Genomic DNA, 16615 nt, shown 5'->3' with positions numbered 1-16615 from the left:
ATTCCAGCTTGAGTGCGTGCTGTCAAAGAAGTAAAAATAAAAATGCATTAACGACAATGACGGTTTTATGTGTATAGCACAACTTCATGAGCTTTTCGTTGACCAATGGGCAGAAAGGGAGCAGACAACAAACATTTTTAATAATAAAAATATTAATAATAATAAAATACTTAGAAATCGTCTTGTACTTTTTTATATATAACGATTTCTTTTAGATTTAGTCAAATACAGGCATTGTAACATAAAATGAGTTAGAAAAATCCACTACCCAAGCATTTTCACCAGTGATCTCATACTCATCTTTATGGATGTACTCTGTGTATTTGTGCGTTTGCGTATGCCTTGTGCTCATCTACGTATTTTCCTGATAATAATGTGTATTAGGGATTGCGTTAAGCTGCTGTGGAGTGTTTTCCAAATGTGGCAGATGGTGTGTGTGTGTGTGTGTGTCTGTATAGGTTTAGGGGTTTGAAGTGCTTCAGTTTTACATGAGTCAGAGATCAGATTGACCCATTTCTTTCGCAGCAGAATCTTGACATGTGGAAACACACACACACATTTGGGGTTTGTATGTGTCACCGTTTCCTTCCTTCGCTCCCCGTTTCCTACATCATGATGATTCCCTGCAGGAAGTGACACGTGTGGTCTTTTCTCTCTCAGCTGTGTAAAAGTGCAGTAGAGGAATTAAATATGGATAGGAGATGGGGGAGGCAGCACGGATGAGGGGGTCTGCAAGCACTCTCTCTCTCCTAATGATGTGATGCGATGTGACAAGCGTGGTGCTCGTGGGGGCAGAGTTACCATAGCGAATCCCAACACGCCCCCCATCTGTGGCAATCTCCCATGCACAGCATCCATATTTAATGCAACTTTTACTTAGTGCAGTTCAGCTGCCCACCCAACTCTCTCTCTCTTTCTCTCTCTCTCTCTCTCTCTCTCTCTCTTTTTCTCTTTCTCTCTCTCTCGTTCTCTTTCTTATATTTCAAAAGTAAGAGACATAATAAATTTATGGGTTAGATGTTATAATTGTTGAGTTTACGCTAAAGTTTTCTGGCCCTCTGGAGAGAGAATGAGAGGCCTTTAGGAGATTTTATGTATTATCATATATTTCATGCTGTTTTTTTGACATAAATTCTTACAGTCTGAACTATGTATAACTTTAAGTTGGATTTCTTTCCTCATTTATTATAAATAGGGCAGATGCTCGTTTCTTCATCCAGATTTTGCTTTTTTTTTTTTTTTACCGTCAACCACCTATTGAAACAAAAAAAAACTTTTCTGCTAACTCATCTGACATCTTTAAAGTGTGTGACGCATTATAAAAAGTTTTTTGTGCTAATGTACTGAACAAACACTTCAGTATTCTATATATATATATATATATATGTATTTGACAACTTGTTTGGAATGTGTCTAGAAAATGAGGCTGTCATTTATGAACATAGCATACACACAAATCGGGTGGAAATGGCATACAACATTTGCCATTCAATTTATTAAAAAAATTTTATAGAACGTGCGTAGCTTGCCTTAATTGATCTACTTTAAATCATTATATGACCCGTAATCTTTAATAAATAAATAAATAACTAGATGTACGTCATTCTTTTTAGAAAGGTTTCTATGCAAAGTTTAAAAATCAAGAACCTAGGAGTAACACAATGGGCTCTATTTTAACAATCTAGATGCAAAGTCTAAAGCGCAGGGCGCAAAAGCATTAAGGGCATGTCCGAATCCACTTTTGCTATTTTAAGGATGGAAAAATTCAATCTGCGCCACGGCGCATGGTCTAACAGAGTTGTGCTTATTCTCTTAATAAGTTATGTATGTGTTTTAAGAATAAACCAATCAAAGTCTCATCTCCTATCCCCTTTAAGAGTCATTTGCTATTTACATGGCGGACTTTGTTTGTGGAAAAACTGAACACTTCTGCAGTAAGGATAAAGAATGTGTCTCCTCCATTCAGCCTCTTTACTTTCTCTTTCTATTTTTCGTGGAAAACAAATGGTGTTGTACACTTCACTAAAGACATTTATTAGCCTAAATATTACATTTTGTTTTTTAAGCACAAAGATTTGTTTTAAAACTATTTCTGAATTTAATTCTAATCTTTCAATAAATGAGCAATAATAAAGAAGTGTGATCAAAAAAACAGAACTTATTTCCAAACACGTCCTATGTCCCATATGATTCAAAACCTGACAGGTGGACAGATCAAAGCTTTTTTAATAAAAAGCTTGTTTTTAATAAAACAAATATGAATATGCAAATAATAAATAATACTGCTAATACAAAAGCAAGTTGTCGTTAATAAACTGAAAACAGTCCCCTGAGATGAAGAAGGCATGAATTTTTGTAAAGATATTTGCATATTGCTGTACATCCTGTGTGTATTAAGCATTGTGTAAGCAAAGCGCACAAATAACACGCTCATTGCTGGACTTTAGATCTGCTATCAGCTGGTATATTGCCTAGTCTATTTTAGTTCCTTAAAATAGCAACGGCCAACAATGTGCCTTAACACACCTCTTTTCTAGGCCAGAACACCCATGAGTCTAAAGTGGCGCAAATGGATTTAATACTTAACAATGTTAAACGGGAAAACTAGAGTTACGCTGGTCTGAAAATAGCAACAAATCATGCCATATAGGCCCCAACGAGATAATTTTTGTTGCTTATTGCATTTGAAAACTCTTTTTCTTTTCAAACATGTCCCACACACTTTATATTTTCATTAATGTTCTTTTCATAAAAACCGAAACCAAACACAGGCATGGGCCCATTAAGGTTCTGACGGTATAAATAATTAAAAATAATTGATTATAATTAAAACAAATCATCGACCGGCTGTGATAATGAGTTTACAAAACAGATTTCTTCACAACTTGAAAAGGCCTCTTTGGATATCTTTCTTTTCTTGTATATAAAGCAAGTAAGCCCCTGCACTGAATGCACATAGCAGCATAGGATGTTGGTTTATAAGTGATGATTTGTTTCTTAAATGTTTGCTGAATCCTCAGCTGACCAGTAGCTTTTGATTTGGCGGGTCTGCTGGAGATATTGTTGCCCTATAAAAACTAAATAAACAATTGTGAAAAGTATGTTAAAAAACACTTACATTTACCTAATAAATGGTATAACAGAAACTTTTTGCAGTTTTAAAACCTTCATGCGTACATCAGATATGCTTATATCCAATCAGTGTATGTAATATTTTTATTTATTTACTTTAAGGAGTTACTAAGGTACAACAAAGCAGGATCAGTATCAATATGCAGCATAAAATATATATAATGCACAGCTCTTGTTAGAAGTTTACAACATTCTTTCTCTGTGGTATTGCTTTTGAAGACTTAGAAAATAGTTTGGTGCTTATTTTTGAAGTTGATATATCATTCACTTTGCAGCGCTGCTAATAGGTTTGGTAAATGATGAAATGGTTTCATCATTTTGGGGGTGAACTATTTCTGTAACGCAAACAAGACGTGTCTCTCTCTCTGTCTGTGAAGGCACTATGTTAAATGATATGTTCAAGAATTGATTGACCACTCAGTAATTTGTTACCTGATCTTCAGAGAAAGTCTTACACGAAGAGCACTAATTGATTAATGCCATTGATTTGTGTCATGTGCTGCCCCACACACACATGTGACAGACAGATATGTTTGCCTTGTTCACATCTGCACTTTAGGTTATGAGTGCACTTACAGCTTGGTGATCCACAAACACAGACAAGCCAATGAGAGGATGGCCAGAGGTCACATGATCTACAGAAGCGCCTACCAGCCGTTACTACTGATTCTACTGAGCGCGCTCCAGCTGGCGCATATGCAATGTGAGTACACAGACATCAAATACACAGAAAAAAGGCGGAATCCTCTGGAACTCTTAATAATTGCTTGCTCTTCAAGTGAAATGTTCTTTCCTCACCATCGCAAAGGATAAATGCGCACTTTAACGCAGCTTACAGAGTAGTATGTAATTAATATAAGCAGGTTTCTGAACATGCAAAGCAATTTCATAATGCTAAACCAGTTGGATGGATTATAAAACTATCCAGCATTTGTTTCTTTCGCTGCACCAAATGTCCAGATGAATGTTTACAAGACAAACCGTGGCCTTCGCTGACTAAAGAAATGACGTCAGCGTTTAATACCCGAATTGCTATCCTTTCATTCGATGACCTTGAGAAACATTTGAGAAGATAATCGTGCATGCATTCTGTTACTCTCTGGTAGAAGAAGAGTGGAGAACTAGTATGTTTCAGTTGAAAAAAATAATTAAAATGCATAACAAATGATTGCATATTTATTATTAAACTGATATATTGTATTCATGTAAAACAAAAGTAGTCTTAAGAGTACTTAAAAATACTACTTGACATAAGAATTGAGAATTTTAAATGCAGAAATAAAATATTGTATATTATTTATTAAATAGATGTATTACATTCATGTAAACATTTCAATGTTTAGGGGTACTTATGTTTAGCAATTACCATACTGTAATTTTTAGGATTTTCCAGGAACACACTTATCCCTGTATACACAGTAAAAATGATATGACAAAAAGTAATGACAACAAATGTTTGTCACTTTAACTTGTTTTATTTTGTTATTTATTTAGTTAGTTTGATAGATGTAAGTTGAGATAACTAAAAAAAATTAAGGCAGCAAGAATGTTTTACAGTGTACAAGTTCACCAATGTTCATTCATTCATTTTCTTTCGGCTTAGTCCAGTTATTAATCAGGGGTCGCCACAGCGGAATGAACTACCAACTTTTCCTGCACATGTAGGGGATGCCCTTCCAGCTGCAATCTATCAATGGAAAACACCCATACACGCTCATTCACACATATACACTATACGGACCATTTTAGCTTACCCAATTCACCCATAATGCATATCTTTGGACTGTTGGAGAAAACCGGAGCACCTGGAGGAAACGCACACAAACACGCGGAGAACATGCAAACTCCACACAGAAATGCCAACTGACCCAGCTGAGGCTCGAACCAGAGATCTTCTTGCTTTGAGGCGACAGTACTACTCACTGTACCACTGAGCCGCCCCTTTACCAATGCAAACAATACAAAAATAGTAAATAATGCATTGCTCGTAAACTGCTCAACGCAGACTCAGAATTCAAGTGTCTTATTATATGGGAATCCTCGGCTTAAATAAATGCATATCATTAATGATTGAGCATTTTTTGGGCAAAATATTCTGGTAATTAGCATTTTTAGAATACTTCACTTTGCTCATTTGTTTTAGCTTTTTCTCCTGATCAAAACCAAACTAATGCAGAATTCTCTGGAGTCTGAATATCAACAGTTTAAATTTTTAAAACAGAACAAAATGTTCAAAGTTTCTGTCATCGACCAATTAACTTTGAGCATCTATTGGTTTAAAGGGATAGTTCACCCAAAAATGAAAATGCTATCATCCTTTGCTCACCCTTTATTTGTTGAAAAAGATCTTTCATCTATTAAGCACAAAAGAAGATATTTTGAAAAATGTTGCTAGCCTGTTACCACTGACTTCCATAGTATTTTTTTTTCTTACTATTAAATATCTTCTTTTGTGTTCATCATGAGAAAGAAACATTTGAGGGAGAGTAAATAGTGAATAAATGTTCGTTTTTGGGGGAACTATCAATGTAGGCTCTTCAGATCAAAATTTGGTGAAAACGGGCTACCGGTGGATACCATTGTGTTTTTCAAGATAATAAATGAAGACAAAATAGTTAAAAAGCGGATTTTTTTTCTTGCATTTGAAAAGCTATAGGGTCATTTACACGATGGAATGAATAGGTGTACATATAAATGCATATCAGTAATAAAAAAAACTCATAAATTCACAAAATTAGGTGAGCACATGCGACATGATTCTACTCTGTTTTTTTCTATAAACACAATGTAGGGACTAATGAAGTTTAACTTTTGAAAAAATTATTTTAATATTTTTCCTTTACATTTATTGCATTGTCTTTTTGTAAGTCATCATATATGTCTTGTATGTCGCCATTTTCCCTTATTTTACAACTTTCACAGATTATTGTTACATAATGGGTCTTTGTTCTTCCATGTCTGTAAAAACTATGATAAAAAATATTACAAAAAACAAACAAACCATATGATTATAAACAAGCATGTAAACTTTTATGGACGTAAGGTCATAGGGGGGTTATAACACTAATCATAACCCTAACCTTAAAACAAAAACAACTGTATTTTTAAGTAAATTTAAAAAAGCAAATTTTTTTCTCTCATTTAATTGGTAACATTATGCAAATGATTTTAAATATACATTTATACTTATGTGTTTCAGTGCCTTGATTTGCTTGGACCCGGTTAATTGCTGCTTGCAGCTATATATTGATAATTATATTTAATTATATACAGTACTCAACATATAATGTATGAGTACACCCCTCACAAATTGCTCATTTAGATTCATATTTTCTATAGGAAGCTTCACAATATATATGTGCATATATATTAGAAAATACAAAATAACTTATAATAACAATCCAAAACTAGTACCCAAATTTTTGTTAGGGAAAAATATTAAATAATTTTTTTTTTAAAGAGAAAAGTTCAAGAGAAAATGTAGAAAAAAATGTATACAATGTTGACGTTTTGTAGTTTGTAATATTTCACATGAATTTAAATGTATTATTTTTCTATTCCTAAAGATGTTCGGTGACTAAAATATTAGTTTAATGAATATATTTATTTAATAAATCTATTTTGTTCAAATACCTATTCACAGAGAAATGGATAAAAGTATTTATTTTCAAAACGGGGTGCACTAGTTTATGTTAAGCACTGTATTATATATTAATTATTATAAATACAGTGATTTAAATTTTTCATAATTATTCTAAAAAATAAATCACATGGTCTTTGTTTTGTAAGAATGGAAGAGTAGCTGCACGTACGGGCTTTCTTGTGTAAGTGTTATCTGCGTCGGTCCGGATTAAAGCTTGTAAAGTGAAGATGAAGAGATTTGCACATCATCTGAGTTGATGACACTAACATTCACCCACGCTCTCACTCCATTGTTCCGCTTGAACCTGAGCTGAACCTGATCTGTTAGTTACACATGCCGTTAGTTTAGAGCTGCTGGTCAGTGGGTTATAGAGCAGATTAATGTGACATCATCCTTAGGCCATGAGGATTAGCAACCAGACTACGTCAATCACACAGCTTATCTGCACTTTCCTCATCTACAAGAGTTAATTCACTTTTAATGCATATAAAGTCACAGTCTGATTGTGAAAAAGGGTGAAATAAGGTTTGCGACCATTGGAACTTTTAAAGGAACATTCACGCATGAGTTGTCAGGGGTGCGTTTCCCAAACAACAGCATTACTAACGGCTTAACTATCATAATACGATGCATCGTTTGGGAAAAGAATGATGTGGTGAGGAGTGTTTCCCAAAACCGTAGTTTCTCTGTCGCAGATCCATCATTTTAACCACGTTACTTAAAAACGTAAAATGTACATAATGACGCTCTAAACATGGTGGAGTAGCTACTTCTTAGGGGAAAACCCCATAATTTTTTTTGTGCAAATTATATTGGTTTACACGCACATGCGTTTTAAAAACAAATACAATATTAGTTTTGTTAAAAACAAGCACTCGCTTTCCATATTAATTGAAATATATGTAAACGACACAAATAGGGCCTACACGTGTAGTTGCAAGTGCACAAGTTTGCAATGCAGTTTGCGAATGTTCATTGGCACAGCAGATTCGGAAATAAAAAATAAACGAACGTTGTTTGTAACGACAGAACTTGCGACCATAGTCAGCTAACAATGGTGGATGGAAATAAAATTCAAGGGTCTTGAAGTAAGAGGGTTTTGTTTTTCAATTAATTGTGTCTTTTTATGTCATGTTATTTAAACGATATCAACTTAAATGACTGAGTTTGCTTATTTAAAATTTTATTTTTGCGTTTAATTTTTTTAAACACTACAAATTTTTGAATATGTGGTAGAACATGAAAAATAAAATCATGAGTTGACTGAAGTTATGTATTATTTGTTAACTTATTAACATAGATCCAATAATGTGCAATTGTAATATTTGGTAGAACATTAAATAATTATCAGCCTCAATAAAATAAAATAAAATTAAATTAAATTAAATTAAAACATTTAAATAAATAAAATAAAATAAAATACTGGTTTAGGAACTTTAATGCTAATACATATATTTTATTTAGTGGAAATATTTAGGGTATAACCTTACCAAATTATTATGTGTTTTGCATATACTTGAATGTATATAAATATTAGCGCTGGGCAAAAATTTATCTCGATTTATCGCATCCCAAATAAAAGAATATATTGACATAATATAAATATAGGTGTAAATGTATTTTGTATATTTGTTATGTATATATAAATATAAATACACATACATGCATATATTTATAAATGTAAAAAAAAATTTGCATTTAGATATAAAATAAATATGTACAGTATATAGTACAAATTATATATACATTAACATAATTTTGTAAAATTATTTCGTATAATTTTTTTCTACACTGTAAAAGCCAAAAAGTTAAGGTAACTCCAACCATTTAATGACACTGATTGCAACAAACGATTTAAGTTCAAAAACTAATCCAAATGAGTACTGTTAACTTAATCCATTTGAGTAAACGAAGCTATTTGGGCACAGTAAAACCCAATAAATAAAGAAAACTCACACCAACTGAGTACTGTAAAACCCAATAAATTAAGGCAACTCAAACCGTTTGAGGAAAATGATTGCTACAAACTATTTGAATTAAAAAAAAAACTATGAATACTGTGAACTTACTCCGTTTAAGTTGAAGTTGTGAGGTATTTAATTACCTCATTACATTCAACACTGAGATCAAAACTCTTTTCAAGTGAGTAGAATTAACTTTTAGTCAATTTTGAGTTAACTACACTCATTTCATTTAATAAAGTTGACTGTTGGGTTTGTCAAACTTCAATTTCATCAAATCAATTAATCACGATTGATCTTTGCCCAGCTCTAATAAATATATTATGCATGAATATAATATCATTAAACTCAAACCCTTCAAGTAACCTTCAATTTAAACATTGATAGATTCCATCTATATATTTTATTCAGGAGGTTTGAAATATTAAAGTAGAAGTTTTCTACCCTGTCTACTAATCTGCGCCACAATTCTCATTCTGACCCGGTCCAAGTTAATTATGTGCCACCTTATACAAACCACTGATGTGTTTATTTTCTCTGCAGCTGCTCCTCGCTTCACTCGAACTCCCACTGATCAGATAGGAGTTCAGGGCGGCGTCGCCTCCTTCGTCTGTCAGGCCACTGGAGACCCACAACCCAAAATCACATGGAGCAGAAAAGGCAAAAAAGTCACCAACCAGAGATTTGAGGTACGAACACAAACACACTAAAGCCTTACAGACAGCTTGCTTACATGTTCACATAGTTGTAACACTGCTAAAGTGAGATTCCCCTAGTACACGTCTTGTAACTTCACACATTTCTGTCCTATAAAGACAACAGCTATTCAGGGAGTCGCTGACACATTTTTTTTCCTCTGTGTGTGTTTGTTTGTAGGTGATAGAGTTTGAGGATGGCTCAGGGTCTGCGTTGCGAGTGCAGCCGCTTCGAACCCCCCGTGACGAGGCTATTTATGAATGTGTTGCTTCTAATGAAATTGGGGAGATCACCGCCTCTACGCGTCTTAGCGTTCTCCGCGGTACCATCACTTCTCAATGCAAACTGCTTTAAAACATGGCTGGTGTTCAGCTTGCTCTAGTGTTTTCAGTGAAAATTGCCTGATTCTTGATGTTAGTAAAAATGACTGTTATTTTTTACTAACATTGAAGATCTGTTAAAAAGCAAACTAGCAGGCACACAACATAAGACGTTAATATTAGGTTAGATCTAGGTCATAATGTCAGGTCACCAAAATTCAATGTCTAGCCAGCATCTAAGGATGTCAAATGATGATGTCGAATTACGTTGATATAATAATGATGACGAATTACGTTGATATTTGGTTGATTTTAGGTTGTGTTGGAAAGTAACCAAAATCCAACGTCTAATAGATACTATAGTGATAACGTCAAAGTGTAACATTATTAGACGTTGATATTTGGTTTATTTTAGGTTGATTTTAGGTTGGACATTGACGTTGGCCTGACGTTGGGTTCTAACTTCAACCCAATTTTCATTTCCAAATAAAATCCAACGTCCCTACGACGTTGAGGTACGTTAGGATACAACATCAATTTGACGTCATGTGGTTGTCCTGTGCCTGCAGGGTATTTGAATATAACTGTTTTCATGTTGTTGAGAAATGATTAATTTAAGGGTCAGCATACATAGATACAGTTGAAGTCAGAATTATTTGCCCTCCTGTATTTTTTCCCCCAATATCTGTTTAACAAAAAGAAGATTTATTTCAACACATTTCTAAACATAATAGTTTTAAGAAGTCATTTCCATAACTGATTTATTTTAACCTTGCTGCCATGATGACAGTAAATAATATATTACTAGATATTTTTAAGATACTAGTATTCATCAAAGTGCAATTTAAAGACTTAACTAGTTTAATTTGGCATGTTAAGGTAATTAACTGTATAATGATGGTCTGTTCTGTAGACTATCGGAAAAAAATAGCTTATGGAGGCTAATAATATTGACCTTAAATTTGTTTAAAAAAAAAATTAAAACGGCTTTTATTCTAGCTGAAATAAAACAAATAAGACTTTCTCCAGAAGAAAAAAATATTTTAGGAAAAAATTCCTTGCTCTGTTAAACATCATTTGGGAAATATTTGAAAAAGAAAAATCACAGAAGGGCTAATGCTTTTGACTTTAACTGTAGGTGCAAAATTAAACACCTAGCTTTTTGTATAAGCTTGAAGCTTGCTTGTAAAACGTTTTTAATAGAAAGCATCCCAAAATAGTTATGTCCTAACCTTCTTTTTAAATTATAATTATTGCTTTCTGTATAATATCATTTAAAAGGACCCATTACAAAAAAAGCATGTACTGGATAATATGTATTGTTTCATTTAAAACTAAAGTGTTTTAGGGTTATTATTGTTTAAGACTGAAATCATAAAATTAACATGCTTTTTTATCGTTTTAAAAATAAGAATTCATTTTAATTTCAATTTAAAGCCGGTTTATACTAATACATTTTTGTTTAAAATTTTTAAGCACCGAAATCAGAGCATTTAAAAAAAAAACATTGGAGAGGCCGTTTCGATTTTAAAATGCTGCTGACCTGTGTATGGGGTAAAACGGAGACATCTGAAAATGGAGGCGTGGCTGCAGACATTCGCATATCTTATTGGGTGTTTTAATCTTCAAAGGGAACAGTGTACTTTATAACCTCATTCACATCACCCTGGCTACGTTGTTTCACTTCTTAGCAGTAAAATGAAAGCATGATATGAGGAACTGCTATTTTCATTTTGATATTAGCAACTTAACTCAAAGCACAAATGTTGAGGTGTCGTGTAGCTACATATTTATATGATCGTCATCTTCATTGTATGCATATTTATAGCAAAACAGAGTCTATAACTTTACTACCTCTTTTCATTTTTATTGAAAATATGAAACATACCTTCTTTTTATTGATTATTAATCAATAATGGCCATTATAAAAGTGGTCACACTTTACAATAAGGTTCATTAGTTATTGTTAAGAAATGCATTTACTAACATGAACAAACAATGAACAATACATTTACTACTTTATTAATTCATGTTAGTAAACGTTAGTTAATGAAAATACAGTTGTTCATTGTTAGTTCATGTTAACTCATGGTGCATTAACTAATGTTAACAAGCATGGACTTGAATGTTATTAATGCATTAGTAAATGTTCAATTATGATTAATAAATGCTAAACAGCTGTTGTTCATGATTAGTTCATGTTGGTAAATGCATTATCTAATGAACCTTATTGTAAAGTGTTACCATAAAAGTATATTGTACAATAAGTTTATACAATATAGGAAAAAAAGGCAAGCAATCAGTCAACATGCAGAAGCAGTGTCCGCTGTTACATTCATTAATATATTAACCTAACTTATTTTTGCGCTCAGCCAAAACACGTTACCTGAGAAGAAGTAATAGATTCAAAAGACCAGTCAGGGAATATGTTGTTAGATATAGATAACAAGATTAATTAAATATCAGGTTTATCAAATATAGTGAGATTAGATCCAGTGGTAAATCCTTGATGAACAGTCTGACGTGCACAGCTCTCATGCGTAGATGTGCTCAAAGCACGCTGCAGTGCAGCCCAGAGTGTGTGTGTGGTCATGTGATGTACGTTTTCAGAGGTGTAATGTAGTTGCAGAGTTGTTCAGAAACGCTGGGTAAAACTCTAGTGTGGACGTCGATTGTTTTCATTCTAAAACGCTGCGTTAAAACTAAAACGTATTAGTGTAAATGGGGCCTAAAACTCTACTAATTAAATATAGCCCAATTTTTTAAACGACAAACAATAATACAAATGACAAATGCTGCAACCAACATTACTTAAACTTTTGTTCAAATTTGAATTAAATATAAAAATTAAATAATAGCTAAATAATAAAATAGCCTAATTAAAAAGTTAATTTCTTACTTTTTTTACTTCATAAAAACATTCAATGATATAAATAATATGAAAGGTGGTTTAAAATTTGTTAATTAATTAATAAAAATAATAGGTAAAAAATCTAAAAGAAATTTGTGTACAATGAAATATTTAAGTAAAATAGGCATCAACACTCTGAGGAAGGTGTTGAGCCGAAACATTTGTTTCAGTATTTCCGATCAATAAAAATAAATAAAAAATGAAGTAAAAAATATATAATGCAATTTCTCAATGAGTGCAGATCATAACTTTTTTGAGCTATTCTGTTTATAAGATTAATGCACCTAAAACAAACAGCACAAGATGCAATGTATACTTCACTATTACATTAAGTAAAATCTAAAATAATTTAAAAAAAGACAGTCCTAAAATGTTTTGTACTGTGAAACACAATTTAATTTGTAGTTGCAGTCTATACAGATAATAGTAAAGGCTGTAAAACAACAACAAAAAAATAATAAAATGGAATAAACTGTGCTATTTTGCATAACTTATGGACAAAGAATATCACCCTCGTAAAGATTCAAGCTGTTCACTGAAGGTGTGACTGTATTGTTTGTTTGTTTGTTTATTTCAGAGGACCAGCTCCCTGCGGGCTTTCCATCTATAGACATGGGCCCTCAGCTGAAGGTGGTGGAGCGGTCTCGCACCGCTACCATGCTGTGTGCAGCCAGCGGGACGCCTGACCCCGAAATCACCTGGTTTAAAGATTTCCTGCCCATTGACACACACACTCACGGCCGCATCAAACAGCTGCGCTCAGGTGTGTGCGCTGAAGGAGTCACGCTCTCTCGGCTCTTATTCTCCTCATTTGTTTAAAGGTGCACTTAAGAAATGTCCAGCACACATTTAATGGACATAATTTACATATATTTCTAAAAGGATGTGTCTTACTTATATGAGATTAAAAGTCATTTTTCTGTAGCTTTATACTCGATGAATCAGGATGGTCCCTCATTATGGTCACATGATCTGAGTTTTGCAGACTCTACTAATAACCATGAAATGTGTAATTCAGCCACATGAACCATTAGGGATTGACCAATATTAAAATTCTGGCTATTGTAATCATTATGCTGATTCATTTTTTTCATATTGTGCCAAAAATATGTATTATTTTCATTTTAGTCTAGGAAAAACAAATTACGTTCATTATGAAAAAATCCTTTAATGAAGTTAATGTTAAGTGGTTAATGAAGTATATGAAGTATTGAAGTAAATATTGATTATGAAGTATAACAACAGCAAAAAAATAAATATTAGAGAAATATTAAATAAATATTTACTGTATATAGGGTGTTCTTTTAAATGTTTTTATTCATTAATCAAATCACATATGAAATTAAGCAGTTTTTTTCTAAGAAATAGAAAACAATCCAGCAGGCACAGGACGTCAACTTGATGTCAGATTGACGTACTACCCCAACGTCGTGGGATGTTGCATTGGAAATGAAAATCGGGTTATCAATGTGTCAACAATCTCCAACATCAGACAACCAAATATCAGCGTCTAATGATGTTACATTTTGTTGTTGTGTGGACATTACCAATATGACGTCTATCAGACGTTGGATTTTGGTTGCCATACCTGACAAATAAATGTCAGTATTTGACGTCAATATGACGTTGGTTTAAGATGTTGGCTCGACGTTGGATTTTGGTTACTTTCCAACACAACCTTAAATAAACTAAATATCAGTGTCATTTAACGTCATTATTGGACGCCAAAATAACATTGCCCTTAGACACTGGCGACCTAAATTTAACTTTATATTAACATCTTATAATGTTGTGTGTCTGCTGGGAATGATTAGTAATAAAAATACATAATATTCATTCATTCATTTTCTTGTCAGCATAGTCTCTTTATTAATTCGGGGTCGCCACAGCGGAATGAACCGCCAACTTATCCAGCACATTTTTAACGCAGCGGATGCCCTTCCAGCCGCAACCCATCTCTGGGAAACATACACACACACACACACACACACTCACACAATTTAGCCTTCCTAATTCACCTGTACCGCATGCCTTTGGATCGTGGGGGAAACCGGAGCAAATCCACACGAAGGGAGGGAGAACATGCAAACTTCACACAGAAATGCCAACTGAGCCGAGGTTCGAACCAGCGACCCAGCCACCTTCTTGCTGTGATGCAACAGCACTACCTACTGCGCCACTGAGTCGCCCAGTACATAATATTGTCAGTTTTTATTTATATTTTTAGTGCATTTTTACCTAGATAATTATTATACCTTTACTGTATACATATACAGTACATATAAACTTCCTTAAAATGTGTGTTTTACCACATTTTTTTATTGCATGAATGTACTTTAATGGTAAGCAACATTTAAATTCTTCAATATAATATATATTCTGTAATCTTCACCAATCATATTTCTAAAAGTACTTCAAATCAAAAACAGAAAATACAATATAAATTTAAAGACATATAAAAAACTGAAAAGAAAGCAACACTGCCAGACCAATGCAACAATCCTTTTTTATTTAATTCAGTTCAATTCATTTTTATTTCTGTAGCGCTTTTACAATGTGGATTGTCTCAAAGCAGCTTAACATAGACGTTTTAGTTTTTTTTTTATTCATCAATAATATCAAATATGAAACCTAAGCAGTTTTTCTAATGGAAAGAAAACAATTATTTAACTTGGACTAATTTTACATAATAGGCTTCACAGTGGCGCAGTGGGTAGCACAATTGCCTCACAACAAGAAGGTCTCGTCTGGGTCAGTTGGCATTTCTGTGTGGAGTTTGCATGTACTTCCCGTGTTCGCATGGGTTTCCTCTGGGTGCTCCGGTTTCCCACACAAGTCCAAAGGCATGCACTTTAGGTGAATTGGGTAATCTAAATTGTCTGTAGTGTATGTGTGTGAATGAAAGTTTATGGGTGTTTCCCAGTGATGAGTTGCAGCTGGAAGGGCATCCGCTGTGTAAAACATATGCTGGATAAGTTGGCGGTTCACTCCGCAGTAGCGACCCCTGATTAATAAAGGGACTAAACCGAAAAGAAAATGAATGAATGAATGAATAAAAATAAAACAACAAATTAATAGGGACAGCTAGGTAGCTCAGTGGTTAGCACTGTCACCTCACAGCAAGAAGGTCGCTGGTTTGAGTCCCAGCTGGGCCAGTTGGCATTTCTGTGTGGAGTTTGCATGTTCTCCCCTTGTTGGCGTAAGTATAAGTGAATTTGGTAAACAAAATTGGACATAGTGTATAAATGTTCCTGAATGTGAGTGTGGGTTTCCCAGTACTAGGTTGTGGCTGGAAGGGCGTCTGCTGTGTAAATCATATGCCAGAATAGTTGGCAGTTCGTTCCACTGTGGCGACCCCTGATAGATAAGGGATTAAGATGAAGAAAAATGAATGAATTAATGAAAATATTAATATTAACAGATTTACTGTAAATATTTATATTCAACTAAATTATTTCCATATATATTAATGACATATTTTAAAAGCATGATTGTAAAAGTACTTCAAAACCAATCAAAAACAGAAAATGCAATATAAATTAAAAAGACACATCATAAAAGAGAAAAACTGTCCGACCAATACAACAATCCGTGACCAACAACTTTCATCCAGCAGACTTACTGTATACACAAAACCTCTCCAAGTGCACCTTTAAAGAAATCCTGTAGCCTAGTATCCTATCTCACACACACACACACACACACACACACACACACACACACACACACACACACACACACACACACATACACACACACACACACATACACATACATACACATAAACACACACACACATGCATACATACACACACACACATTCAAACACACACACACAGTCTCAAACACACTGTTTTTGCTGTGTGAGAACCTTAAGTGATAAATGTGCTGTCTCTCTTTCTGTGTTTTAATCTACAGAGTCCTTTGGTAAGTGTGTTATTCTGAGGCACAA

The 16615-nt window shown here is 33.7% G+C and overlaps 1 protein-coding gene across 10 annotated transcripts in view; it reads left to right on the top strand.

Moving 5' to 3' along the window:
• ptprdb (protein tyrosine phosphatase receptor type Db) overlaps positions 1–16615 on the top strand; it is a 149892-nt gene that overhangs the window by 57752 nt on the left and 75525 nt on the right. For 8 of the 10 annotated variants that reach the window (XM_073944930.1, XM_073944874.1, XM_021475233.3 and 5 more), the window contains 4 exons: positions 3692–3835; positions 9280–9425; positions 9613–9754; positions 13241–13426. In XM_073944930.1, coding sequence (XP_073801031.1) covers positions 3748–3835; positions 9280–9425; positions 9613–9754; positions 13241–13426 — 562 coding nt within the window. In that variant the 5' untranslated portion in view covers positions 3692–3747. 10 annotated transcript variants of the gene reach the window in all.

The sequence above is a fragment of the Danio rerio genome, chromosome 1 (assembly GCF_049306965.1).
Source record: "Danio rerio strain Tuebingen ecotype United States chromosome 1, GRCz12tu, whole genome shotgun sequence".
Classification (NCBI taxonomy): Eukaryota; Metazoa; Chordata; class Actinopteri; order Cypriniformes; family Danionidae; genus Danio; species Danio rerio.
Note: the sequence above shows the minus strand (reverse complement) of the source record. Positions and strands in the feature narration are given on the sequence as shown.